General features: G+C 38.4%; 1 protein-coding gene across 1 annotated transcript; it reads right to left on the minus strand.

The window, feature by feature from the left end:
• Window positions 1-418: 418 nt before the first annotated feature.
• On the minus strand, window positions 419-17,205 carry ankrd50l (ankyrin repeat domain 50-like). The gene is made up of 6 exons (XM_056233031.1): window positions 16,961-17,205; window positions 13,190-13,445; window positions 11,080-11,796; window positions 6,399-6,646; window positions 1,224-4,841; window positions 419-973 (listed from the first exon to the last, which is right to left on the minus strand). The coding sequence occupies exons 3-5, from the start codon at window positions 11,547-11,549 to the stop codon at window positions 1,225-1,227; spliced, it is 4,335 nt and encodes a 1,444-aa protein (XP_056089006.1). The 5' UTR covers window positions 11,550-11,796; window positions 13,190-13,445; window positions 16,961-17,205; the 3' UTR covers window positions 419-973; window position 1,224.
• Window positions 17,206-26,812: the final 9,607 nt, after the last annotated feature.

Raw genomic sequence — 26,812 nt, forward strand, 5'->3', positions numbered from 1 at the left:
AATGTGTTAAATTCACATCACTTTCTCTTCCTGTCACACCTATAAGGTTTTTATGACCTTCCATTCAAATCTAGTCATCCTCTGACAAGCATGTACTTGAGATCACTTACATATCCTTCCCTAACTACCTGTCTGCTTTTAGAACAATAACTTTTCACTTTCTTTTCCCCATCTCTCTATATAATTCAATTGGAATGAAGCTTTAAAATGTTAATTTGCCTTGCTGATAGGTCAACTGGTTTACTGTTGACAATGACAGTACGTGAAAATTAAAAACTCAAGGTAAATAAGTAGTGACACATCTATGTCCTGAAACATCTTTAAAGGACACAAACATTGCTAATGACTTGATCCAGCACATAAAGCCCTTTTTTAGCAAGTCCAAGCCTGGGTGTAAACCAGAGCAATGTACTGAAAATCACAGACAAATAGTATTTTAATTGTAGACACCTTCCAATTTTGACCACATTCTTTTGAACAACATAAAATAAAGGTGGCACTTCTGAGCACAATAAGTGTGTGTATGAAGATAAAAGAGTGAACAGCTGTTCGGTCTATGACAAGTTGTCATTCATGCCGAGTTATAATGTGCACAAAAATCCCTGGGGTACATATGTCAACTTTTGTAAATGCACAACACCAGCAGAGGAAATATCCATAAGTGTCCCTCTGAATGTAAATATATTTTCCTGTAATTGTGTGAGAGTATGAGAGAGTGCCAGCTGCTCTCCATTGTGACGGCATAAGGAGGAAAAGCTCTGGAATGTACACAGCTTGAGCCTTTGAACTCAGGCTCCTCTAGGCCTTTCCCTCTTCTTTTGTGCCTTGGGGTCAATTGGTTAAAGAGAGGTGGAGGTCAGTGTGTTATAACACTTTCATCTGCCATCCTCCTCTACTCTTAACATCTCCCACACAGTGCAGTGATTACCTACACAACCCTCACCTCCTTGAAATCCTAAATGCCCAGGTTTTCCTACAACAGACAAAGTTGTCATTAGAATTCCAGACATTCCAAGTCACAATCATAAATACTGCAGCTCAAAGTACAGTGTGGTTTACTTCAATCTGGCATATCTGAAAACTGCCTGATAAAACGCATAATTTGGACATACTACATAGAAATATAAAATCTTAATCAATTAATAAAATTCACATTTATTAGATAACTGACAAATTACAAGACAAATGTATTGTTCTTGTATGTGTGAAGCTCAATGCCTCACCTCAGAGCGGAGTTTCCCGCTTGTAAAGTGCTGCACTGGTCGGCCCTTCAAACTGCAGCTTAATTGCCTGTTTGAGATTCAGCTGGGGATCAGTAGTTGTCATGTTAAACACAGACTCATTAGGTAAGGCACTATGTGGGGAAATAGCTGAAAGGTCAATGATTGGAGACATGGATGTCTTTTGAATTCCCCCCCAGTCATTTTTTTGTCCATGGGATTGGATGAGAAAAGGTGGATACCCCAAAGGGGGGCTTTCCCTAATTTTTGTCTGTCTAATTGGGCCCTCTTGGTTTGGCATCACCCCTAAGGAAGCCATAACAGAGTTCCACTTTAGATCAACTCCTCCAGCTTGTTTGTGGCTCTTCTCAATCACATCCTCTATGATGTAAGGAGTCTTAGGTTTTAAGAAGTAGTTACCATCCCCCATTGATCCAAGCCCTTTTAAGGGGTTTTCTGAGTCAGGCAGTTCAGTGAAGGTGCACTGTTCATGTGTGGGACTGCTCTTGGGTACAGCCTTTTGATTATGCCTAGATGCTCTGCCCTGAAGACTGGCAGGATTGGAGCCAGGAAGAGGCAAGGTGGATGGCCGACTGCGGGAACGAGAAAGTGAATGTTGTTGTATCTGCTGGATGAAATTTAGGCTGTCAGCAGGCACAGTCTGTACTGTGGCATGGGAGTGGCAGGTGGAGGAGGAAGTCTGTGAGGCAGGTATGGAGTGGAAACGCTCTGCAGTCGAAGCTGGGGAACAGGAGGCAGAAACTGAGGACGAGGATGGAGAAGATGTGGCTGTAACTCCATCAACACCCACCTCTCCTGAACTAAGAGACGCACGGGTCTTGACTAGGGCTGAAAGGTAAGAGGTGTTGGGAGCACCACTGGGTGAAAACGGTATGAGACCTGAAAAGGGCTTTGCACCATAGTTTTCCAGAAGTCGCACAATCGTGAAATGACCTTGTTTTCCTGCTACCTTTACTGGGCTGCGACCATAACGATCCACATTGTCTGGTTCTGCACCTTTTTCTAAAAGCATGGCCACAATTTCAGCATGCCCCTCCTGAGCAGCAATGCTAAGCGCTGTGGCACCCTGCTGTTTGCAAGCCAGGTCTACATTGAGACCTTTAGCCCTAAGGAGCAGCCTGCCAGCAGCTGCATGACCTCTCCATGCCACAGAATGCAAAGAAGGCCGACCATCAAGATCTCTTGCATTTGGGTCAGCTCCATATTTCAGCAACAGTTCAATACCTTCCAAGTCTCCTCGCCAAGCTGCTACGTGGAGTGCAGTTCTCCCTTCTGCATCTTTTGACTCCAGAGGGACACCACCTTTTTCTATGAGTAGGGTGGCCATGTCTAAACGGCCCTCCAGGACCAGCAAATAAAGAAGAGGTCTTCCTTCAGCATCACGGACATCAGTGTCAGCCCCTCTACGCATCAATAACTCCACAATCTCCCGATGTCCCTGCAGAGCAGCCGCACTGAGTGCGGAGTGTCCATCATATGCACGATGATCAATGGGTGATTTTCGGTCTAGAAGCAGCCTGACGGTACTACAGTGCCCTTCTTGTGCTGCTAGAATTAGAGGGCTCCGACCCTCCACATCAAGCTCACCCACACGTGCCATGCTACCTCGCTCTGTCAATATTGCACACACACTTTTGTGACCTTCACAAGCTGCAGCATGCAGTGGAGTCCAGCCCAGATCATCTTTGTGATTCTCATCCAAACCCCTGTCCAGCAGTGCTCTTACAACTTCAACGCTACCCCTTGCTGCAGCCAAGCAGAGAGCGGTGCGGCCTTCTCCATCGATGCCATCCACTGCTGCCCCCCAAAAAAGCATTCGATTAACTGTACCAGCATGTCCCATAGCTGCAGCCGCAAGAAGAGGAGTGACAGAAGAGGGATGAGCTCCAGAACTTTCATCTACATCAGCTCCAGCTTCCAGGAGGAGTTCAACCACTTCCTCGTGCCCTTCGTAAGAGGCTAGTAGTAAAGGCGTCATTCCATCTCTGTCCTTATGTTCTGGATCAGCACCTCGCTCCAAAAGAAGATTTACAACCTCTCCATGCCCTCGTCCTCCAGCTGCTGATGGCACACACAATGCAGCTACAGAGAGAGCAGTACGTCCATCCCCATCTGCATGATTCAAATCAGCCCCAGCATTCAAAAGTATTTCCACTGCCTCTTTGTGACCCATGTAGGTTGCAGCTATTAGTGGAGTACGTCCCTCACGGTCTGAACGGTCTACTTCAGCACCATGTTTAAGGAGGGTCAACAGAATTTCCTCATGTCCACCCCATGCTGCTGCTCGTAAGGCTGTCCGGCCATCTGAATCGCACCCATCAATCTCTGCCCCAGCTTCCAGAAGTAGACGCACAGCTTCCTTGTGGCCACCCCATGCAGCAGAGCGAAGAGCAGTCCATCCCTCACTGTCCACATGCTCCAGCAGGGCCTGTACTGCAGGCCTCTTGCTCCCTTGCTCCTGCACCCACTCTAGCAACACCTGTAGTACACCATCATGGCCTTGTCTGGCAGCAAGCGTCAGTGCAGTCTGCCCCTGGTTGTCATTCACTGAAGGGTCTGCTCCACGGCATAACAGCAATACAGCAACATCTACAAGTCCAGCATGGGCTGCAGATGCTAGTAAAGTCCGTCCATCTGATGGGTCTGTACGGTTCACACTGATGCCACTGTCAAGAAGAGCTCTCACAGAGTCTTCCCTCTGTAATGCTCGTCGAACTATCCTGCCTCCTCCCCCAACACAGTGAACCTCCACACTGGAGCTATTGTCAGGGGAACAGCTTGCAGGGTAAATTCCACTTTTCATTAAGAGCTGAAGTACATCTTGCTGAACTAATACAGGTGTATGAGGAGGTGATGGCACATTAGAAGAACAGTCTTTTCTGGCACTATTAAGAGATGGAACTCCAGTCCATAGCAACCACAGTGCCAAGAGGGATGGTTCCCCTTGATGGACTCCACTGCTGAGGAGGTGGTGGGCCAGCTGGCAAGTCTCCTCTGTACCTAAACTACTGGCTCGAAAAGAGAGGGACATGGCCAGAGAAAGTTGACCATCCTTCACACAACACAAAAACTTTTGTGTGCAGTATTTGACATCAGTTAACCATTCTGCAAAGCTGCTGTGAAAGAGGAGTTTACTGCCCTCAGGGCCATCTACAAACAGAGATGTCAGAGCACCCATCTGTGCTTGGAAATCTCCAATCCCAAGGTAGGAGTCACGGCTTCTAGCAATAGTGTAGAGCTGATCAGCTGTTAGTGGTTGTGGGGATGCCAAAAGGATATTTAGCAAAGGCCTAATATGGACAAACAGACTTCTAGGAAAGAGTCGCTGACAGAGCCATAGGTAAAGGCCATTTAGTGTGCCAGGAATGTCCCGAATTTCTCTAAGTCCTACTAGACCATGTGCAACACCATCTAGTACTTGTTCAAGAAACAAGAAACATCCACCACTTTTGATGTGCAAAAGATTAAGCATTTCAGCCGTATCTGGTGTAAGTTGTCTTCTCAAAGCCCCGTCCTGGTCAAGCCTCCGCAGGATATATTGCTGTACATCTCGTACAGTTGCAGGCTTTCTTAAGTCATCTAGACACAACCTCCTAAAACCTGCAGGGTAGAAAAGCAAGAGATAAAATCAGAGCAGTGTATATAGCAAAATCAGAGACAAAATAAGATACAACAATGAATAAAGCATCATGATGATTTTTTTTAGGGCTTCAAAATTAAAATGGTCTTGTGCAAAAAAAAGATGTGATTTCATTAAATGTATAGTCAGCAGCATGTTCTGTTTGTTATTTACACAATCACAACTGCATGTTAGTCTCATTATTCATAGTTTTCAGTCAAGTGAATGGCGTGGAGACCTGGAGGGCAAAACATTACAGGGCTGTCCATTTTCCATCTCAAAAGAAAAACAAAAATAAGTGAACAAAATGCATGTTTTGGACACTTGTGATCCATATACAGCATCTGTAGCAATATTTGAATTACTAAAAACAGCGGGACATTCTAAAACGCTTAACACGAAAAAAAGATTTTTAAAGATCAAATTCAGTATACAACTTATTGATGATGCATACTATATACATGCGAGCATGTATGTATCTTCTATGGAAAACCGCTTAACGAGAAACCGCACGTTGCGTTTTATTTTAGATACATCTACTTGCCTGTACATAGCTTTTCAATAAGGTGTAAACCGTATAATTGGGTCTTTTTTATATCACTGTCTTGCTACATTAGTACTTTGTCCGCTAGTCATTTTTACCAGGTTTGTACTAAGGAGGAAAGCCTTGTTTTGCCCTCCAGATGGGCAATCCAGGTGGATGCTGCACATTGGTGGTGGTAGAGGAGATTCCCCCCTTCTATGTAAGGCGCTTTGAGTACCCAGAAAAGCGCTATATAAATGTAACTATTATTATTATTAATCCTATAAGGGTGTGACATCATGTGAAAACTATGAATAATGTAGTTTCACCATATTTTTTTTATAGATTTGTGTATTAAACATTTTTTGCTGCTCTAAGTTACAATACAAATAACCAACATCACTGGAGCACATAAAAGTTATTTTAAAGAGAACACAGGTGTGAACACCCTTGAAGAGAATTTCTTACTATTGGCAGCAGAGCCATAAGCCATCTAAGCAGCAGCAGTATAAGATGTTTATCATAACTACAATTGCAGAATTTGTCAGAATAATTGCAATATGTTTTAGCAAATTGTGTAGACCAACAACAGTAGTTTCTTTCCAGTATTGTCATCTCGTGGGCAGAGGTAAAACATGATGGTCCTCGAGGCTTTTCAACCCTATAGGTTCAGAACCTTGCATTCAAATTTGTTTATAAAGGCCGAACTATGAACTACTGTACAAAAGATTGTAGTCTCTTAACGCTATACTTCAGATGTCATCCACAAAGAGCTATGGGACCCTCATCTCATAACACCCGGCCATAATATACTGATATAAGAACAAACAGTCATAAGCTGTATGTTTGGCAATACTGAATGTTTGGGTGGTCATACAAGTGTGGAGAACATTATTCATTTGTTACTAAAAATGTTTCTAAAGACAGATGAACAATTCACAACAGAAAGCAGTAAAGCTAATCATCTCACATTTCAGTGCTCATGAAGTGGTTTATGAATCATCCAAGTGTGTACCTGAGAACATCTTGCATATGGCTTTGTTCTGTCGGCGTGCAGAGCAGACCAGCAAGATCCAGGGAGGCAGGAGCTGTATGTATCTGAGCAGGAGTTCTGCAATAGAGGAACTCTGAGTGGCCGCAGATCCTGATATTGACCGTTCTCCAATTCCATTACCTCCACAACACCCTGAGTCCAGCGAATCCACCACAATAAACACACTGTGAGCTGGTGGTGTCAAGGACATGAGAGGCTCTAATACTGCCCTAAAGAAAAACCAAAGGAGGAGTTTAAAATATATTATACAAAAGTTAAGGCATAACCCAGCATGACTGCACAATTGATTGTATTCAGCTAGAACACTGATAGCAAGTGACCGCTGCTAGTATCAAACCATCTTTAACCACAGACATATGATTTTTTTAAAACGGAATCAACCTTACCTGCAAGACACTGATATAAAGTCTTAATTTAATAAAGGAAGGAGGAAGGAGAAGCAAGGATATACATATTTCTTAAAACAATAGTGAGCAAAAAAAAAAAAAATAAATCAATCATTTTAAGACCTGGAAATAGGAAAGAGATGTCATCACATATCAATGAAAGTCAATTCAGAACTAAAACAGAGCTTATCTGACATCAAAACAAGAGTTCAGAAATGTGGCATTGTTTTGTATAGAATGGAATCATGTGACAAATTTATTTTGAAAAAAACAACAACAACATCCTTTAAAATTCTGGGAGTTTTTAAGCTTTCTTATTCCTCAGCCTTTCTTTCTTTTTGGCCACTTCTTCTGACTTAAGGTGTGGTTGCAGAGGCATCGTGACTCAGTGTTATGGAAGCTCAGTGATTTCCTGTTGCTTCCAGGGCATACCAGTAGACAGATAGGTAATTATGAGTCTGATAAAGCAGCACCTTCTCACTGTCTTACTCTTATTACTGACCCACTTCACTCACTATATGATTGCCCTTTTAATCAAACACTTAAATGTAATATAATACTTTCATCTATCCCAGCCTAATATGCAGAGACAACTACAAACCACTCATGGGTTGATTTCCCAAAACACAATTTGAGCGTCCTCATACGACCTAAAGCATCCTGATACCTAAATCAATGGCATGAGTTTGGAACAGGATTATGTTTGTGTAAATTTAGTAAATTGTGGCAAAGAGCTCAGGAGCAACCATCTACTACTGAAGCACTGCAAATGACTTAATCAATTTGAACTACCTATACATTTAGACTATATGAGTGTATAAATAAATCTCAATATTTTCCAATGAGCGGTGTGTGTATATATATATATATATTTTTTTTCTTAACTGCTTGGCCCAATGGACTCTTTTTAGAAGTCTTTCTTTGTTTTTGTTTTTTAAATTGCGATTGAAAAAATTAATTGGAAAAAAAACATTCCAAACTGGAAGCATTGCATTCTCTATAGAATAATATTTTGATAATAATTAATATCCACACTCGCTTTCTTTAATAGCAAAGCGTTTTAAACAACTCACCTTATTCTGTCTATTATGGTTAAACGGATCAGTATTGAAGTTCCTCTCTCATACTCCCGCCATAAAATTTATAAATCACAAGCATGCTGTGTTTATTGGTTCCTTATCTCCAACACGTGGGCTCACATCATTTGTTGAGCTAATGCCCTTTTAACATGCTCACAGATCACAGCTTGAGCTGAGCAACCTAATAAATGTACTTCCTGACTCATTCTGTCCACAAAGACAAGCTATGGGCTTGTCTTGACCCCGGGAATGGTCATGCTAGTTAAAGTTGTCAAACAGAGAAGGGCTAAGAGATCAAGCTCAAAAGAACAGTAATGTGACACTTTTTTCTTTTTTTTTTTACTTCAGTAGAGGACAAAATAGAAGGGTTGTGGTCAAGGTCAGGCCAGACGATTACAGGAGTTACAATGAAACTGAGAATATGCTACAATGGCCATAAATACAATTCCATTTCGCTAGACAAAACATTTAGTGATCTACTTTTCAATACAATACTCTTAAAGACATTTTCTGTTTAATACAACTATATCTCTATCTAGAGTTTCAAACTGACAAAAGACAAAATGATTTCCTTATGACTAAAGTTCATGTCCAGATAAAATAAACAGATTATTTATTAGACAACAAGTGATCTCCACAGTGTAGTGTAGTGGATCTTATGTACATCAGAGAGCATATTGAATACAGCAGGGACTGGCACTTGCATTTCACCTCTAAATTAACTCTTCTTACAATCTCTTGCCAGGACCAGAGAAAAACATCACAGCAGTTTGTCAGCATGTGTAAGGCAAATGTGAAATGTGGGCCTGTACGTCAGATCTGTGAGAGAAAGCTGAAAGAACTAGTGTAAGAACAAACACTGAAAAGCAAAGAGAGAGAGAGAATAGAGAAAGCTGTCAGCATGGCGAGCTCACCAACTCCAGAAACTAGTGGTACGATTCTCAGTCTTTACCCCTATTTTTCCCCTGAATGTTGTAAATAGCGTCATCCATCTGCACTGAACGCTGGGCTATTGTGATAACTGTGAATAGGCATCATTATTGCGATGAGAGGAATAAATAAATAGCAGAAAAGCAGAACAATAGCCCCCTTTCCTGCCTTTGACAGAGTCTTTCTGAGGGGCACCAGACGAAAAATACGATTGGAGGAGGAGAATACAGGGGGTGGGAGGGTTTGGTAGGAAACAATAAAAGAAACCTTGTTCAAGCAAGATGCCACTGAGTGCATTTATATTCATAACAAACACTAAAAAACATCAGCTTATTATAAATAACGAGAAAATGTAAGAAAAATGTGTTGATTTTGAAATTGTCAGTTTTTTTCTTTTCATTTCTTTTTTTCAAAATGTCATATACACATTGAATAAGCCCTCAGCATGGCTCCAAAACTGTTTACATGCAAAGCACAATGGGGTAATGCGCATGTCTTCATGTCAGTTGGGTTGTGCTTCAAGAGTTTATGACCTTTACTCAATAACAGAACAAAGTTTGAGACATTTACATTATCTAAGCATAACTGGTTAGGATTGTACAGAAACACACAAATTTTAAAAAAAGACCAAGATTAAGTGGTGCGGATTACATTCAAAACAAGTGACTTCTGCAATGACGATTTACCTTTTACACAAAAAATCTTGAATTTAATGGGATACTCCACTTTTTTTGGAAATAGGCTCATTTTACAACCCCCTCAGAGTTAAACTGTTGAGTTTTACCGTTTTTGAATCTATTCAGCCGATCTCCGGTTCTGACGGTACCACTTTTAGCATAGCTTAGCATACATCATTGAAGTGGACAAGACCATTAGCAGTTCTCAAACAAAAATCACCAAAGAGTTTCAACATTTTTCCTATTTAAAACTTGACTCTTCTGTAGTTACATCGTGCACTAAGACCGACGGAAAATGTAAAGTTGCGATTTTCTAGGCTGATATGGCTAGGAACTATACTCTCATTCCTGCGTAATAATCAAGAAACTTCACTGCCGTACCATGAGAGCAGCAGGCGTAATGATATGATGCAGCGCTTGAAAATAGGCCACCTTCCGTCAACACAACGGAACTATTTTCAGGCGCTGCGTCATATCATTACGCCTGCTGCACTCATGGTACGGCAGTAAAGTTTCTTGATTATTACGCAGGAATGAGAGTATAGTTCCTAGCCATATCAGCCTAGAAAATCGCAACTTTACATTTTCCGTCGGTCTTAGTGCACGATGTAACTACAGAAGAGTCAAGTTTTAAATAGGAAAAATATCGAAACTCTTTGGTGATTTTTGTTTGAGAACTGCTAATGGTCTTGTCCACTTCAATGATGTATGCTAAGCTATGCTAAAAGTGGTACCGCCAGAACCGGAGATCGGCTGAATGGATTCAAAAACGGTAAAACTCAACAGTTTAACTCTGGGGGAGTTGTAAAATGAGCCTATTTCCAAAAAAAGTGGAGTATCCCTTTAAGGTTTAACTGATCTTTTTTTACCTTATAACTCCTTTTTGAAATACAAAATGTTCTGAAGCCTGACACTCTAAATGACTTCGACATTTTGTTGTTTCTGGTCTAGCAAAGGCCCCAACTGAAGCGTCACTTTCCTTGCACAAACAATGTGAAATACAGAGGGAGTGTGTAAGGTACACCAAAGACCTAGCTGTGAAACATCTGGGATTTCTCACAGAAGTAATGCTTGGAGAGCAAACATGAAATGCTTGGAGAACTAAAGGCAGAAAGAAATTAGTTCAAAGAGTTCTTGAACAGGGAGTGATTTGTTACAGAGCAAAAGCAACAGAAAAATTTGAGAAATTCTGAGTAAAGAAAAAGTGGTTATTAGAACTGCTGAAATAGTGAATGTTTAAGATATAAAAATCTCTATTAAAATTGTATCATTTTGTACATTATTTAAAAACATGATTTTCAAGAAGAAATGTAATAGTGATAATATTTCTTCTTGATTCACAGTAACTGTTTTATATACATCATGACATACCGATATAAATTGTGATTCTTTTTCTCATGATATTGCATTAATAATTAAAGTTCTTCTAACAATTTCCGTAATTATTAATTATTTAAATCATTTATGTGTTCATTCATACAATTTCATAAGATACAGTTCAGAAGAAACATGCTCTTTAAAAAAAACTTGTTACATTGCAATGTATAAATTGTGATAGATCTACACCAACCTTTTAAAAGTGTCATCAGGTGCTCTTTGGCAGTGGAGGGGCTCCAGGACAGCAGCAATAGCAGCACTGCTAATCACTTTCATATAGTTTGGTCCCAGTAGAGGACTTTCCTTCAGCTGTTCAACCAGCCCCAGTACAAATCTCCACACTTCAATACTGCTCGCATCCTCTCGCTGGCAATAGTGCCAGGCCAAACACCGTGATGCAAACCCTGCCGCCCTGCATGCTTCCGACTGGGGCCAAACCAGTTCTGTGCAGAGAGCCGTCTTACCCGTGCCCGGGCCCCCAGTCACTAGGACCCCTGGAGAGACATGGATCGCTCCCTCCACAGCCTTGGCGGCATCTCGCGCCTCCAGCCATCTTTGTAGCTTCTCGAGAGCCCATTCACGGCAGTAGAACCGCCGGCCCCGTAACAAGCTGGGTAACATGCTCCTCATCTGGCCCTCTGGAGATAAACAGGGACGGACCATGAGGATGTACCTTCTTCCATAGTCCCTTACAGAACAAGCGAAGCAGGTGCTCTTAGAATCTCTTTAAACCTTCAATGTTTGCACTGCAGTTAACACAGAAAGAGCAGAGGGTTGCGTTGGGCTATATGCAAATTGAAAGGTTTCCGGATTGGAGAGTCAGAGAGAGTGTCCTCAGATAACTGTTGGCTGCAGGTGTGTTTGTATTTTGCAATCCCGTAGGTCCAAGTCATGCTGCTACTCGGAAGCCCTGTAAGACAAAACAAACATAAAGCTGGAGGAGAAGGGTGTTATTCTGTCAATGTTTAAATACTTTCTCCTAACCCAAATTAATATGCAGAAACAAGTCATAATAATAATAATACTTTTTATGTACTTCACCTTTTATACAAGTGCTAAACAAGTCAGCATATAAAAACATATAGGAAAAAAATAAAACATTTACAAAGTATTTTAAAATGATATAAATAATAATTTAAAAAAAGAACAATGCAAATTTTGAATAATGACTTAATGACTTCAGCTTAAATTGTCTAATTGTTCCATTGGTCTTATAAACAGATTGTGCCATTCCCAACTAATGGTTGTTGAGCCAATGTTGCTGTGAATGTTTTCATAACACCACAGTGTTTAAACTTTTCAGGGAAATTCATTTTTGATTGGGTCACTTTATGAATGACTTCTGGCATTCTGTAATGTAAATCCCATGCAATCCTGGCAGGGACGTGGGAGGTAGGGTTGCTGCAGCTGTTTTTCAGAATTTATAAACACTTTAAGTGAGCTATTAAAAAGTGTTGTTTATATGTTGAATAACGTTTTTTAAAACATACACACTCATACACTGTATGAGTGTGACGTCCTATTGTGACCGTTGCAGTGTTAGTCTGCTCTACTCCTGAGTGTAAGGCAGGTTTTTTGTGCTCATTTTTTATTTCCTGTCGTTGTGCGGGATCTTTTATTGTATATGACAGTGTAAACAGCTCAATAAACCTTTTATTTAAAAGCCTAATTTATGTCCCGTAGACCGGCCCGTTGCATTACTATTGCAAGCAGTATCACTGATGTCAAAAATGTGATGTGCAGTCAAATGTCCCAGATTGTATGCTGTTTAAACGAGTATTCTCACTGATTCGCTTGATGTGCTTCATGATGTGTAACGTGTTTTATAGGCTCAATATTGTTTCTCATTCAAATGGGTGATCCCCCCCACCCAAAAAACAAAACAAAACAAAAAAACACAGCACCCCCAACCTAAACCATCTTCCCAAGCCCCCGAATTCAGGTGGTGCTGTTTTACCTATTATGCTCAAAAAACATGGATCCTTTTGCTGATTGAAACCAGTCATTATTTTTGCAATTCCGTTTGGTGATGAAAGGAAATGACATCCTTCACCTTTAAATGAAAGCTTGGCATTTAACTCGCCCATGACATGTGAGAAGGAAAGGTTGAGAGAGAAACAGAAATAGAAAGAGAGGGTTAGAACGTATCTGTCAAACTCCCATGAAAGTGAGAGCTTGGATATTCAAGCAAGTTAAGCTGCTGACTCAACCCTCAACTTAAATTGTCCTAAGCAATAAAGAAATAAAATTAAAGATAGAATGAAAGACAGAGAGTGAAAGAGAAACACAACACAAAATCTCACCTTTCATAAACACGTCATGTTTTTCCTTTATGTTTTCTCCGTGGTAGTCTTCACTCGTCTCAAATGTATTCTCTCTCTTCACGTCTTTCTGTTGCTCCTATCTTCCTCCTCGCAGGTCTTATGGTTCTGCTGGCCAGACTGAAATCTGCTCCTCCTTTCGCATATTCTCCCCGGCTCCCAGCTGCTTACCGGTTTTTCTGGTCCTTTATCTCCTCCCCTCTTGCTCCTCAACATGTCAGGGCATGAAGTGAAATAGCTGACTGCAAGAAAGAGAGAGAGAGAGAGAGAGAGAGAGAGAGAGAGAGAGAGAGAGAGAGAGAGAGAGAGAGAGAGAGAGAGAGAGAGAGAGAGAGAGAGAGAGAGAGAGAGAGAGAGAGAGAGAGAGAGAGAGAGAGAGAGAGAGAGAGAGAGAGAGAGAGAGAGAGAGAGAGAGAGAGAGAGAGAGAGAGAGAGAGAGAGAGAGAGAGAGAATAAGGGAGGAGTTAGGGTTTGGGGTCAAAGTTTAAACACAGATGCATGATGTCATATAGTGTTTCTCTTCCTTTGTTCATACACATTCTCTTAAGAGAGTGAGAACTCATGGACAGGATCCAGATTGTTGCCCTAAATACACCTCACATGTCTGCAATTTATTAGAAGCCATAAAACAAAACAGAAGTGCATTCCCTCAACAGCCAGCAACCTCATTACAACACATACAGTGCTGACAGTGTATTTACACAATGTCTAAATCAACAACTAACTGAACAACAACGTGTGGTGGGGGTGGGGAAGTGGAGTGGATAAAGATGCAGGCTGTCTGCCCAGAGGTCGCAGGATCAAATTGTTACAGATGATCCATGAATCCTCTAACCATTGCGCCCTCAAGGGAAGCACCCAACCCAAGACTGCTCCAGAGGGGCTCTCCCTGTAATTACTGTACTGTGGGTTACTTTGGATAAAGGAGTCAGATGAATAACAAGTAATATATGCGTTTAACAACTTTTTTTATGTCAGCATGTGCATGTAACACAGGCGTCAAAATACTAAAAATGAAAAAAAATATTATTTGTCCTGAATTTATCTGCTTGCTTTATAGACTTCTAAATATACTACTATACATAGAAATGTTTACTTCCATTTTACTTAATGGGTCATTTTCACATAAAACATATTTTACTCATAGATCACATCACAAATTTACCACCTTACACAAAGTATTTAAAGTAGGTATGAAATGGAAGTTGCTATAGTCCTTTCTTCCATATTGTGACGTGTATCCGAGTGAAACAGCTTCTTGCAAAAGAAAAAAAATGTAGTGCAGGACTTGATTTGGTCCATTGGGAATTGATTGGGTGGTTGTGGTTTGCTATTGCTGTGATCACATGTGAGTGACAGGTTGTGCCCTTTTGCCAAGAACAAAAGTAAACTAATCAATCAGTAAACTATTATAGAAAGTTTATTAATACACATTTGAGTGATTCTGAGAACGTAAAATTGATGAAAAATAAAAAATAAAATTGGCTCTAAACATTCATGTGAATTATTCAATCCCCAAAAGTCAAATTTTGTGCAGAATCTTTTATTCTTTATAACCTCCAATAAATGCTGCCTGTAAGTGCTTAGAAGCTTCTGTCCCGTCTCTACTGCAATCTTGGCCTAGCCAGTACTCGCTTGAAAAAGCTTCCAGATCACTGATAATCTTTTGTTTTCACATTACCCCAGCTTTATTCAAAATAATTCCACCAAATATTTTCCAATGAGATTTAAATCTGAAGACTGCACAGGCCACTCCTCAAGAACATTCTACAACTGATCCCCGAACCAAACTTAAGTAGATTTGGATGTATACTTTGGGATGGCTGTCCTGCAGGAAAGACCATTGATCACCAAGCTTCAGTTTCTCCAGCAAAGTTATCACCATCTTTGCCAAAATGGCTTGATATACTTCAAATAATTAATGTTGTCCTTTATACATTCAAGATTTCCACTTCCTGCAACAGGAAATCATCCCCATAACAAGACTAAACCACCTCCATGTTTGACCAAGGAGATGGTGTTCTTCTGCTCATAAACTTTGCCGTTTTTGCACCAGGCATACCGCTGATCTATGGGTCCAAAAAGTTTGGTCATATCACTCCATAAAACATTCTTCCAAAACTCCACAGGTCTATCCAAATGAATTTTAGCATATTCAAGTCAGCCTTTTATGTTCTTCTTGGTCAAGAGTGGCATTAGGCAAGATGTCCCAACATGAAGGTCATGCTGGTCTAGTGTTCTTCTTATAATCTGCATTGAAATGTTTTTCCCCCTTTCATCAGGTCATCTTGCAAGTCTTTGGCAGTAAATTGATGGGTTTTTCTCAGTTGCTCTGATCAAACATTTTATTCCCCTTAATTATATTGTGTTTTTCTTCAAAACCCTCAAAGGTTTTCTGGTACAACAAATTTTAAACTTATGAATAAGGCTGCCAGCTGTGTTTCTAGGAACTTTTAGTGTTTTGGAGATCTTCTTGTCGCCAGAGACTTTCTAATGTAATAAAACAATTTGTTCTCCTTCTCTATAGCTTTTGTGAGAGCTCTTTTGACTTGGCAATATTTGCTACTCAACTTTAGCATGTGCATATGTGTAACAACACAGCTAATTCAGTTTTGTTCAACAGTTTCCAAAGGCTTAATTGTGTTTTAACAAAATTTTGTACCATACCATAAGTGACTTGGCAATTAAAAAAAATTGTGAAAAAAGTAGATTAAGAATTTGAAAAACTGATTGGTTGAACTGTGTTCAAGGATAAGGCTATATTTTTCAGGTCAAGGCAAGTTCAAGAACACGTTTTGTTTAAGTTCACATTCATGTTATTTTATGTCAACTACAGCATTACATTTTGCTTCTATTCTAAAAAGAAGTTACATATGCATTTTGAAAACCATTATCAGAATAATCAAACTTTCACCATCGAATATGGAAAAACCAGTGCTGGGTAGTAACTGATTACATGTAATCTGGATTATCAGATTCCAAAAAATTAAGTACTTGTAATTAGATTATATTAACTTCTAAAATACTCATAACTAGACTAAAGTTACTTTTTTATTGATTACATGATTACATGTTATTCTCACAATGGCAGTAAATTATTTATAATAGATTGTTCTCCTTACTACCTTTTTACTATTTAAATTTCCTTTCTAATAAAGAAAAAAAAACATTCTGGGAAACCCTGTAATGTAATATTATTCTGTGTAGGCTACTTCACGTTGTTGATAAAGAAGGGAATACATTTGCTTTCTCTTTGTATTTTTGGAACACGAGTATCCTATTCAAATCAATGTGATAAACGAGTTAGGTCAAAAGTAATCTAAAACTTATCAAAAATTAGTCAATATTACCTTAAGTAAGTAACGGATTACGTTAATAACTACAATTTGTGTAATGTAATTGAGAATCAGCTAAACGACTACAATTAGGAAGTAATCTACCCAGCAATGGGAATAACATTTAGACTTGCACCACACTGTAGGCTACAATAAAATAATTATATAAGCTTTAATCAAAGCGTCAAGTTCAGCCCGCTTGGATCTGAAAACACTGAATCTTGATCAAAAACACACTAGTTGGTCTCTACAGTTGAAATAATCACCTTTCAGTTCCCATTTAACAATTACGCTACACCATGTCCAACTAAGTTCTGTAAAATAAATTATCCAGGAAGTCAACACAAGAACACAGTGGATCGAAATAAAAAGATTTAGAACCCTTGCCTCAACGCTTCCAGCGTTCTGAATCGCCTACCGTTTAATTGACTGGAACCGGAGACTCAGCAGGTTACAGGTGCCGCATCTTCATCATCCCGACGCCCACCTGACGCTCACCACGCTACACTTGGACAGCACAAACCCAAAGCATCTGAATCCTTCAAGATACAACGGTACAATCTCGTTTTTCGTCAGCATGGCAACGGATCCACGCGCGTCCACAGTGTCGCTCCACGCACCCAGTCTCCGACGCGTTGGTTTTTGTACAGTGTGTAATGTAGATGTTTGGTTACATGAAGCGTGATGTGTTGTGCGTCGTGTCCGTCGATAATTCCTGTAGGTTTGCACAAATGCAAATCACTTAATGTGTCTGCAAAAATAGAGCACATCGCGCGCTGCGCCCACCATGGAAGTCTGTCAGCTCCAAGTTTTCCTGCATCTTGATTGGTTTATTCCGACGCGAACATAGCAGTCCACGAGGGGGCGCGTATGCCAAGTAGTGTGAGATGGCAGTTTAATTCAGCTGTAATTAAAAATTGTAAACCTTTAAGAAATATTCCTAATATAAATAAGCAAATGGAAACAAATATAGAAATATATAAAAGATATGTGACTGTGTGTCAGTGTGTGTGTGTGTCACTTTCACAGTATTTTCAGACATCAATTGATGTGCCATGAAAATGTCATAATGCAAAAAAGATCCTAATAATCACTCACAATAGGCTTAATTTTTTGTTTTCCTATTTTATTTAGATTTTGGGGTGAAATAAAACCCATAAATGTTTGTCTTTGCTCACCAAAATGTTCTTGAAATATTAGGTTATTTTATCAGCCTAGCTATACTTACATGTTTGCCTTTCTGTCACCTGCTCAGAGCATTTATGAACTGTTTTTTTTTTTTTTTTTTTTTTTTTACATTTCTGGCACAAAAGTATTCTTTATATTCAAGATCCAACAATAGCCTTTTTTTTTCTTTTTTCTGGGATGAACTGGAAATCCTCTGGTGTGATTTTTGCATTGGCAAGGCAGGACCAAGAATTCAGATAATAATGCTTGGAGTAAATTCACAGCCAGCTTCCTGCCTAACACACCTGCACCAATGCTTAAAGTTAGTTCATTTCACAGTTGGCAGACTGTCAAAAAATTACAGTTTTCAGTAATTATAACGATCCTTCACATGAATTAATCACTAGATCAGATTCCACTTTAATTAATTGACAAGAGTAAAGGGGTTATACACACAGAGAAACATAGATTGAAATTGATCTGAGATGTTGAAATGATTTCATCTGAGTCTGAGTAAAGCATTCAGCTTTTTTTCCTCTCACATGAATCAATTTTCCCTCCCACACAAGCCTATAACTTTGCATTTGCATTTGTTGCTTGGAGCTCTGCTCAATATTACAGCTACAGATATATTTTCTTAAGAGAACAGAGCAGAGATGGTTCAGCTCACAAAGGATCAAATCTGTGACTGTTCTGTGTAACACAAGGCTATGTAAACATTGAGCAGACAAAGTCCAGACATGCCAGATATCAGATTGTGTATTAACAGTTTCTGGATTCTGTGATTGAATGCTGAGCCAATCACACGGCTGCAGGGGATGATATTGTTGCATTTAACTGACAGGGTTTTTGTTGTTATGTTAACACTAGGGCTGTCAAGCGATTACATTTTTTAAATCTAACTATGTGCCGATTAATTAATCTTATTGATTGCAATTTAATCACATATTAAATCCGGCTGAGATTACCCCCAAAATATAATTTAAAGTCATTATTGTGTTAAATCAGAAAAGCATCAAATAGACATTACAAAAAGTGGCTTTAGAAAGAAATGTTTTATTTGATTCAACATATAATTTATCAGACATAAACTTTTAGGCTACATGTTTTTTTTTTTTTTTGAAGCTGCATATGAATTGGTATTTAGATATGCAGCTGTGGTCAATTATTGGTATCCCTGGTAAATATGATAAAAGATGGCTGTAAAAATAAATCTTCATTGTTTATCCTTTTGATCTTTCATTCAAAAATTTCAAAAAAAACTCTAACCTTTCATTGAAGTAAAATAATTGAGAGTGGGGGGAAAATCACATTATAAAATAAATGGTTTTCTCCAAAACACGTTGGCCACAATTATTGGCAGCCCTAGAATTTTTTATGAGTAAAATATCTCTGAAGTATCCATGAATATTTACATTTATTATCACACCAGGGTGACTAATCCCCATTTCCACCATCAGGGCAAAAATTAAGAAGTTCCAATTAACTAAAGATGTTATTAATCTTATGGAATGTTATGGAACTTCAAATGGGGTTCTATGGTCAGATGAAAATAAAAAAATAGCTTTTTGGCAGCAAATTGGTGCTAACAGGGATAAAAAGTACCCCATGCCCAAGGTTAAATATGCTGGATCTTTAATGTTGTTGGCCTATTTTTGGACATCTTGTTCAGATGGTATCATGGATTCTAGCAAATACTAACAGATAAAATATCAAAACCCGATGGCCTCTTCTAGAAATCTTACAATGATCTCACAAAAATGTGTCACTGAGCACAAAAGGAAGCTTCAGCATGACCATCCCAGTCACTGACCTGAACCCTGTAGAAGATGAGGCTGAACTGAAGAGAAGAAGCACCAACATGGATCTGGGAATCTGAAGGATCTGGAGAGATTATGGAGGAATGGTCTCTGATCTCTTGTCAGGTGTTCTCCAAACTTATCAGGCATAGGAGAAAACTCAGAGCTCAAAAAGGCAATAATTAATAAAAGGGTGCCAATAATTATGGCCAGTGTGTTTTGTTTAAATCCTTTGACTTTCTGAATTAATTGACTTTCTGAATATGTCAATAGGCTATCACAGTGTGCAGGTCATTTGAAGGATCTCATTTGTCCTCATAGGTGCAATGCTAATGTGATTATTTGGATTGGTTTTTTAATTGTACATGTCTTTATGATGCCTTTAGTCCAATATTTCTGCTCTACTTTTTTCTTTTCACAACTTTGGTTTGCTTTGGTTACCTTGACCCTGCATATTACTTAACTGCTTGCAGTGTGCATTATGCATAATGCTCTTTACTTACAGTCGTGCTCAGAATTGATGGCACCCCTGGTAAATATGATCAAAACTGGCTGTAAAAAATAAATCTGCATTGTTGTTTATCCTGAGGGGTCACAATATAAAATAAATGTTTTTCTCCAAAACACGTTGGCCACAATTATTGGTACCCCTAGAATTTTTTACGAGTAAAATATCTCTGGATATTCCCATTAATGTTTACCTTTTTTAGCACACCAGGAGGACTAGGAACATGAAATTGTCCAGCCATGACTTCTTGTTTCACAGGAGTTTAAATATGAGGAAACACAAAGGCCAAATTCCCTTAATCATCCATCACAATGAGTAAAACCAAAGAATATAGTTCTGAATCTGATGTGCATCAAAAGATTGTTGACCATCACAAAATAGAAAGTGGCTGTAAGAAAATAGTGAAAGAGTTGAAAATCCACATTTTGACCATCAGGGCAATAATTAACCCTTGTGCATCAATTAAAAAAAGTTACACATAGCTACACAGAGGACAGAAATGTCCATGTCAAAAAACTGTCATAAAAATGTGAAGCTTGAGAGCACAGACTTAAGTTTGGTATCGTTTTAAAGAAGACCCTTGGCAGATTATTGCTGAAGTAAAAAAATAATAATAAGTAAATCCCAAAAAAAGTTATATAGGTATAAGTTTATGAAAATTATTTATGAAAATTATTTTACATAAAACATATATTTTATAAATCAAGTTGAACTCTAAAACGGCAAGAAAATCAAAGCCATGAATCTAAATAAGTTGTGTTCCAAATTTGAGGTTGATATCTCAAAAAATGAGCTTTCGGTAAGAATTTGTTTGGGTGCAGTAACAGATTTTCCCCATTGGGTGCCAGCAAAACTCCACTGGTGTACACAGTGATTGCATTTGTTATTTGCAGTTGAGTTTTTCTCTCTCAATATTACAAACACACACATGCACACACACACATATTTTTTTATAACGCACATACTAACCACACTCTGACATTCATACCAACACACCCACACAAATATCGTTGCATAATTTATCGAATTGGCTCTATAATATGCCGAAGCAGAAAACAGGAATAAAGCGATATTTGTTTTATAGGCCAAACCTGGAAAAAATGGCACCATCTGATAATTTTTTTTAAAAATGTACATTTTGAAGCCTTGCCAACAGAATGAAAGCCTCTTAACAAAGATTGCATAATTTTATAGTTAAATGGCACTGGTATTAAAAATTGCAGTTTTAATGGGTTTTTAATGGGGACATTTTTGTCCAAAAGGCGCTGAGAGGGAAGTATTTTTTGGACCTAGTGCAAAAAAGATTTTTCAAAGGAAATGGAAGTGTAATAGTAAAATTACAATAAAAATACACACCTGTGCCAAAATTCATCCAGTTAGCATAAAAAAAAAAAAAAAGGTTACACATAGCTACAAAGTGGACAAAAATGTCCATGTCAAAAAACTGTCATAAAAATGTTAGGCTTGGGAGCAAAGACTTAAGTTTGGTCTCATTTTAAAGAGGACCCGTGGCAGATTATTGCTGAAGTTAAACAAGTGAAAAAAGTGAAACCAAACATTTTGTATAGAGGTTTAAGTTTATGAAAATTATTTATGAACATTATTATCGTTATTTTATATAAAATATATATTTTATGAAACATGTTGAACTCTAAAACTGATATAAATTCAAAGCCATAAATCTAAACAAGTTGTGTTCCAAATTTGAGGTTGATATCTCAAAAAATGAGCTTTCAGTAAGATTTTGTTTGGGTGCAGTAACAGATTTTCCCCATTGGGTGCCAGCAAAACTCCACTGGTGTACACGGTGATTGGATTTTAGATTTGCAATTGAGTTTTTCTCTCTCAAATTTTACAAGCACACAAACAGACACACACACAATTTTTTTTATTACACGCATATGTGACCACCCAGAATATTTGGGTCTCGAAATATTTAAGTATTTGTATATATTTTATTTTGTATTTATATATGTCTATTTCAATTTATTTACAGTATACTTTAATTATATGAGTTTGCACCACTGATCTATAGTGGTTTGCACTGAACAGTCCAGTTGCATTTTCTAAATTCTGAGTGACAGTTGGGAGTTGAGTGTTGCCATGACGACTGTGGCGCATCCTCAAACAACACAGAGAGGACCACTGGAATAAAACACAGTTTTGTCTCTCTTACTCTCATTTATCACTAAAGGGAGTACTTTTAGTGATATGCGTTGGCTGACAGTATGTGGAAAGTGGACGTTTACCTCACTGACTTGACTTAGGCTGCCTTTAGTAATCACTGTACTTCAAGCACATGCGCTGCTCAATCAGTTTTGTAGTAACTGTTACCACTTCACTCACACTGCTGCTTGTCCAGTAGGTAAGTATGAATGTTACAGGATGGGGCTCTGCTGGTCAAGAAGATGAACCATCCTATAAACATCCCAGCGGGGCCTCCAAAATATGTAGTACTCCCTTTAGTGATAAATGAGAGTAAGAGAGACAAAACTGTGTTTTATTCCAGTGGTCCTCTCTGTGTTGTTTTATTTAATCATAGTTTTCAATACCATGAACTCTCAATAAATAAGTAAACAAATATACACACTATCAAACAACAACTATAATAATAATACAATAGTTCAGACTCTCTCACAGTTGTTTCACACAGATGATACACTAACAGACTTTTCTATTATAACTATACCAAAATCATTCATGAAACAAACCCCCAATTGAACTAATATAGTAGACGCATCTGAATAACTATTGTTTTCTTAAATTTGATCATTTTTACTAACCTTTAGTGATAAATGAGAGTAAGAGAGACAAAACTGTGTTTTTTTCCAGTGGTCCTCTCTGTGTTGTTTGAGGATGCCACAGTCGTCATGGCAACACTCAACTCCCAACTGTCACTCAGAATTTAGAAAATGCAACTGGACTGTTCAGTGCAAACTCATATAATTAAAGTATACTGTAAATAAATTGAAATAGACATATATAAATACAAAATAAAATATATACAAATACTTAAATATTTCGAGACCCAAATATTCTGGGTGGTCACACATACAAACCACACTCAGACATCCATACCAACACACCCACACAATTATCGTTGCACAATTTATCCAATTGGCTCTATAATATGCCGAAGCAGAAAACAGGAATAAAGCGATATTTGTTTTATAGGCCAAACCTGGAAAAATGGCACCATCTGGTAAAAAATAGTAAAAATTTAAAATTTGAAGCCTTGCCAACAGAATGAAAGCCTCTTAACAAAGATTGCATCATTTTATAGTTAAATGGCACTGGGATTAAAAATGGCAGTTTTAATGGGTTTCAATGGGGACATTTTTGTCCAAAAGGCGATGAGTGGGAGTATTTTGTGTACCTAGTGCAAAAAAGATTTTTTTAAGAAAATGGCGGTGAAATAGTAAAATTACAATAAAAATACACACCTGTGCCAAATTTTATGCAGTTAGCATTAACACAGGCAAAGTGATAAAAAAAACAACAAAAAAAACTGAAAAGGACAAAAATGTCCATAAGGATGCACAAGGGTTTTAAGAAGTTCCAATCAACTAAAGATGTTAGGAATCTGCCAGGAAGAGGACGTGTGTCTATATTGTCTTCTTAATGGACGGTGAGGAGGAAAGTTTGAGTAGCCAAAGACTCTTCAAAGATCACAGATGGAGAATTGCAGAGATTAGTTGAGTCTTGGGGTCACAAAGCCTATAAAAATAACTCCAGCAAATTCAGTTGTCAGACACGACTGGAACTTCAAATGGCACAGGGTTCTGTGGTCAGATGAAAAAAAAAAAAAAAAATAGAGCTTTTTGGCAGCAAACAGGCTAGATGGGTTTGGTGCACACAGGGATAAAAAGTATCACATGTGTACAATTTAATATACCATTGGATCTTTAATGTTGTGGCCATATTTTTCTGCTGGAGCACAAAATGAAGATTCAAAATGAATCCCAGTTCCCTGACCTGATGAGTGGGCTGAACCGAAGAGAAGAAGCACCAACATGGATCTGGGAATCTGAAGGATCTGGAGAGATTCTGTATGGAGGAATGGTCTCTGATCTCTTGTCAGGTGTTCTCCAAACTCATCAGGCATTATAGGAGAAGACTTAGAGCTGTTATCTTGGCAAAAGGAGATTGCAAAAAGTAATTAATAAAAGGGTGCCAATAATTGTGGCCAACGTGTTTTGGAGAAAAACATTTATTTCATAATGTGATTTCCCCCTCACTTTCAATTCTTTTACCTCAATGAAAGGTTAGATTTTTGGCAATTTTTTGAATGAAAGATCAAAAGGATAAACGATGCAGATTTATTTTTTACAGACAGTTTTGATCATATTTACCAGGGGTAGGCTACCATTAATTCTGAGCACGACTGTACATTACTTGCCTTTTGCTTTCTGGATTGAGAACCTCACACTGCACAAAATGTGTCAAGATGAAAATATTATCTTTTCATGTTTGATTCAAACTGACTTATTCTTTGCAACAAGCTCAGAATTTCTTTCCTTACTGTTTGCACATGTAATAGTGCCTTGACAGCAATATTTCAGGGGATATTACATATGGTACCTCTTTTGAGGGCATTCATTTGCATTTATTCATTGTAATATATATATATGATGTAATATATATATGATGTGCAATGGAGAAGGGTCCGTGTACGTTTTGATAGTTTGTTTTTTCGTTTGAACCACAAAACAAAATAACGAGAAACCACCTTTTTTTCGTTTGTCGTTTCAAACCAAAAACAAAGAAACGGTAAAAAAAGAGCCGTTCTCCCGTTTTTGGTTCTGAATCCAAAAACGAAAAATGACAAAACCAAAATCAAATAACGGTCAGATTTTGGGTTTTTTGAAATTCCTTTTTCCATTTTTCCGTTTGAAGATCTACATTAAAACATAGACAGGTTGGCCACGTGACCCGGAAGTAATAGTAAATATGGCCTATCAAAATAAAAGCCAAGCTTTTAGAACGGTCATAATATGCAGCACTAACCTTATACCAGAGTAGGCTAACGTTAGAAGAAGAAGAATCAATTAATAAATAGGCTTATAAACCTGGACCAGAATAAATATGTTAGCAACAGTATTAGTATTATAGTTTATTACAGCTATTTATCGTGCCTATCCAGACATCACCAGTCACGTTTAATGAGCGCATTGTTTGGCTCAATACAGTTGGTAATATAGGTTAACCTAAGAACTTATTGTGTGTGCAGAGTTGTTACTGTTAGCGCTATATTACATAATTAAATGTATATTTAATGTGGTTTCCATCGTAATGGACAGCGAACTGACAGCGATTGAAAGAATACTTGTCAACGTGAATTCCCATGTGACGTCATGCGTAGGCCTAATAACGTTACTAATAATGAGGGAGATTGGGATTCCGCTGTTCCGCCATCAAAATATCAGTCCCTATCTCGTCTTTGCCATTCGATTGACACCCTCATAAAACTTGTGTTGGTCCTCAAATATAATTTTATCCTAACGCATCATATCTATTTTCAAAAAGCCCAAGGACACGCTGTTACCTCGCTCACGTTATAGGCTACAGTGTTAATGTATTGAACAGGCTAGTTAGGTAATAGACTAATAGTGATAGTAGTTTGTTAATAATACAATCAAAAACGACATATGTGAAGGTTCTCAGTCCTCTAATAATCCAACGAAGTTTAAAATCAATATTCATGCGCTGGTTTAAAAAGGGATAGGCCTATGTATCGATAGTAGAAACATTGACCAGCAACGCTGCTATTGGCTGTTCAGCGTGGCCAGAGAGCGCGCAGTTTTTCTCCGCAGCAGAGCAAGAGCTGTCGAAGTTTATGCGGAATTTTAATGTTTAATACAAAACGCCAGGAAACACCTTAAAGTCTGCAAAAGCCGGAGAGGGCTGGCAAAAAGTAGCAGACAATTTAAATCCGTTAGAAGTGGCCATGTTAGATGTTTTTAGAACTTATTAGCATACAGTTTATATTTTTGTATTTTAATAATTGCATTATTTGTTCATTGTAATGTCAGTCACCACACTAGAACATGGGAACAAATAAAAGTGAAGTACAAAAATATTCTACATAATGGCAATTCTTAGCCTACTTAGCCTTATTAGTCTCTTTTAAAAAGGCACTGTTAAATATGTTCTGTTTATAAAAGCAACCATGAAAAAGCATGAGAAAAAAAATAAAGAAAATAAACGATCTTATAGCCTACAGTCAAATATTTTTTGCTGTATTAAATTAAGGCCTAATCCAAATGGCTGGTATAGTCATGTTAACTGTTAAATCTTGATTAATAATGAATTGCTTTCACCTGCGAAAGTGAAAACTTAATGTACAAATATTTTGCCATGAGTTATGGATCACATTTATGCAAACAGTTTGTGCTTTTGTTAAAGCCCGACTCCGATGAGTCTAAAATTAGTGCGTTTCCAACAAATTAATAATGTAAACGACAGCCTCACGAGTCGTAAGGAAGAAAAAAAATCTCTCAGAAAGTATACTAGCGCTGCACTGGACTTCCCGTGTCAGCTCCGCTTATGAAGCCGCAGTCTAATCCTGTTAACATGAAATAAGCAAGCTCGCGAGCAGGTTTAAGATTGCGCACCTGTTGCTATGAGAGCAAGCCCAGGAAGAGCGTCGAAGAACCAAAATATGCAAGATCATGAAAAATTGCCAACAATCAAACCCAGCTAAATGAGTTAGCGACGTACAAAGAATGGGCATAGGTCCCCAATTGAAAATGAGGCGGAGGTGGTAAAAGCGTAACACTATAGGGGGGTCCGGGGG

The sequence above is a fragment of the Rhinichthys klamathensis genome, unplaced genomic scaffold (assembly GCF_029890125.1).
Source record: "Rhinichthys klamathensis goyatoka isolate OS25496 unplaced genomic scaffold, OSU_Roscu_1.1 h1tg000358l_1, whole genome shotgun sequence".
Taxonomy (NCBI): domain Eukaryota; kingdom Metazoa; phylum Chordata; class Actinopteri; order Cypriniformes; family Leuciscidae; genus Rhinichthys; species Rhinichthys klamathensis.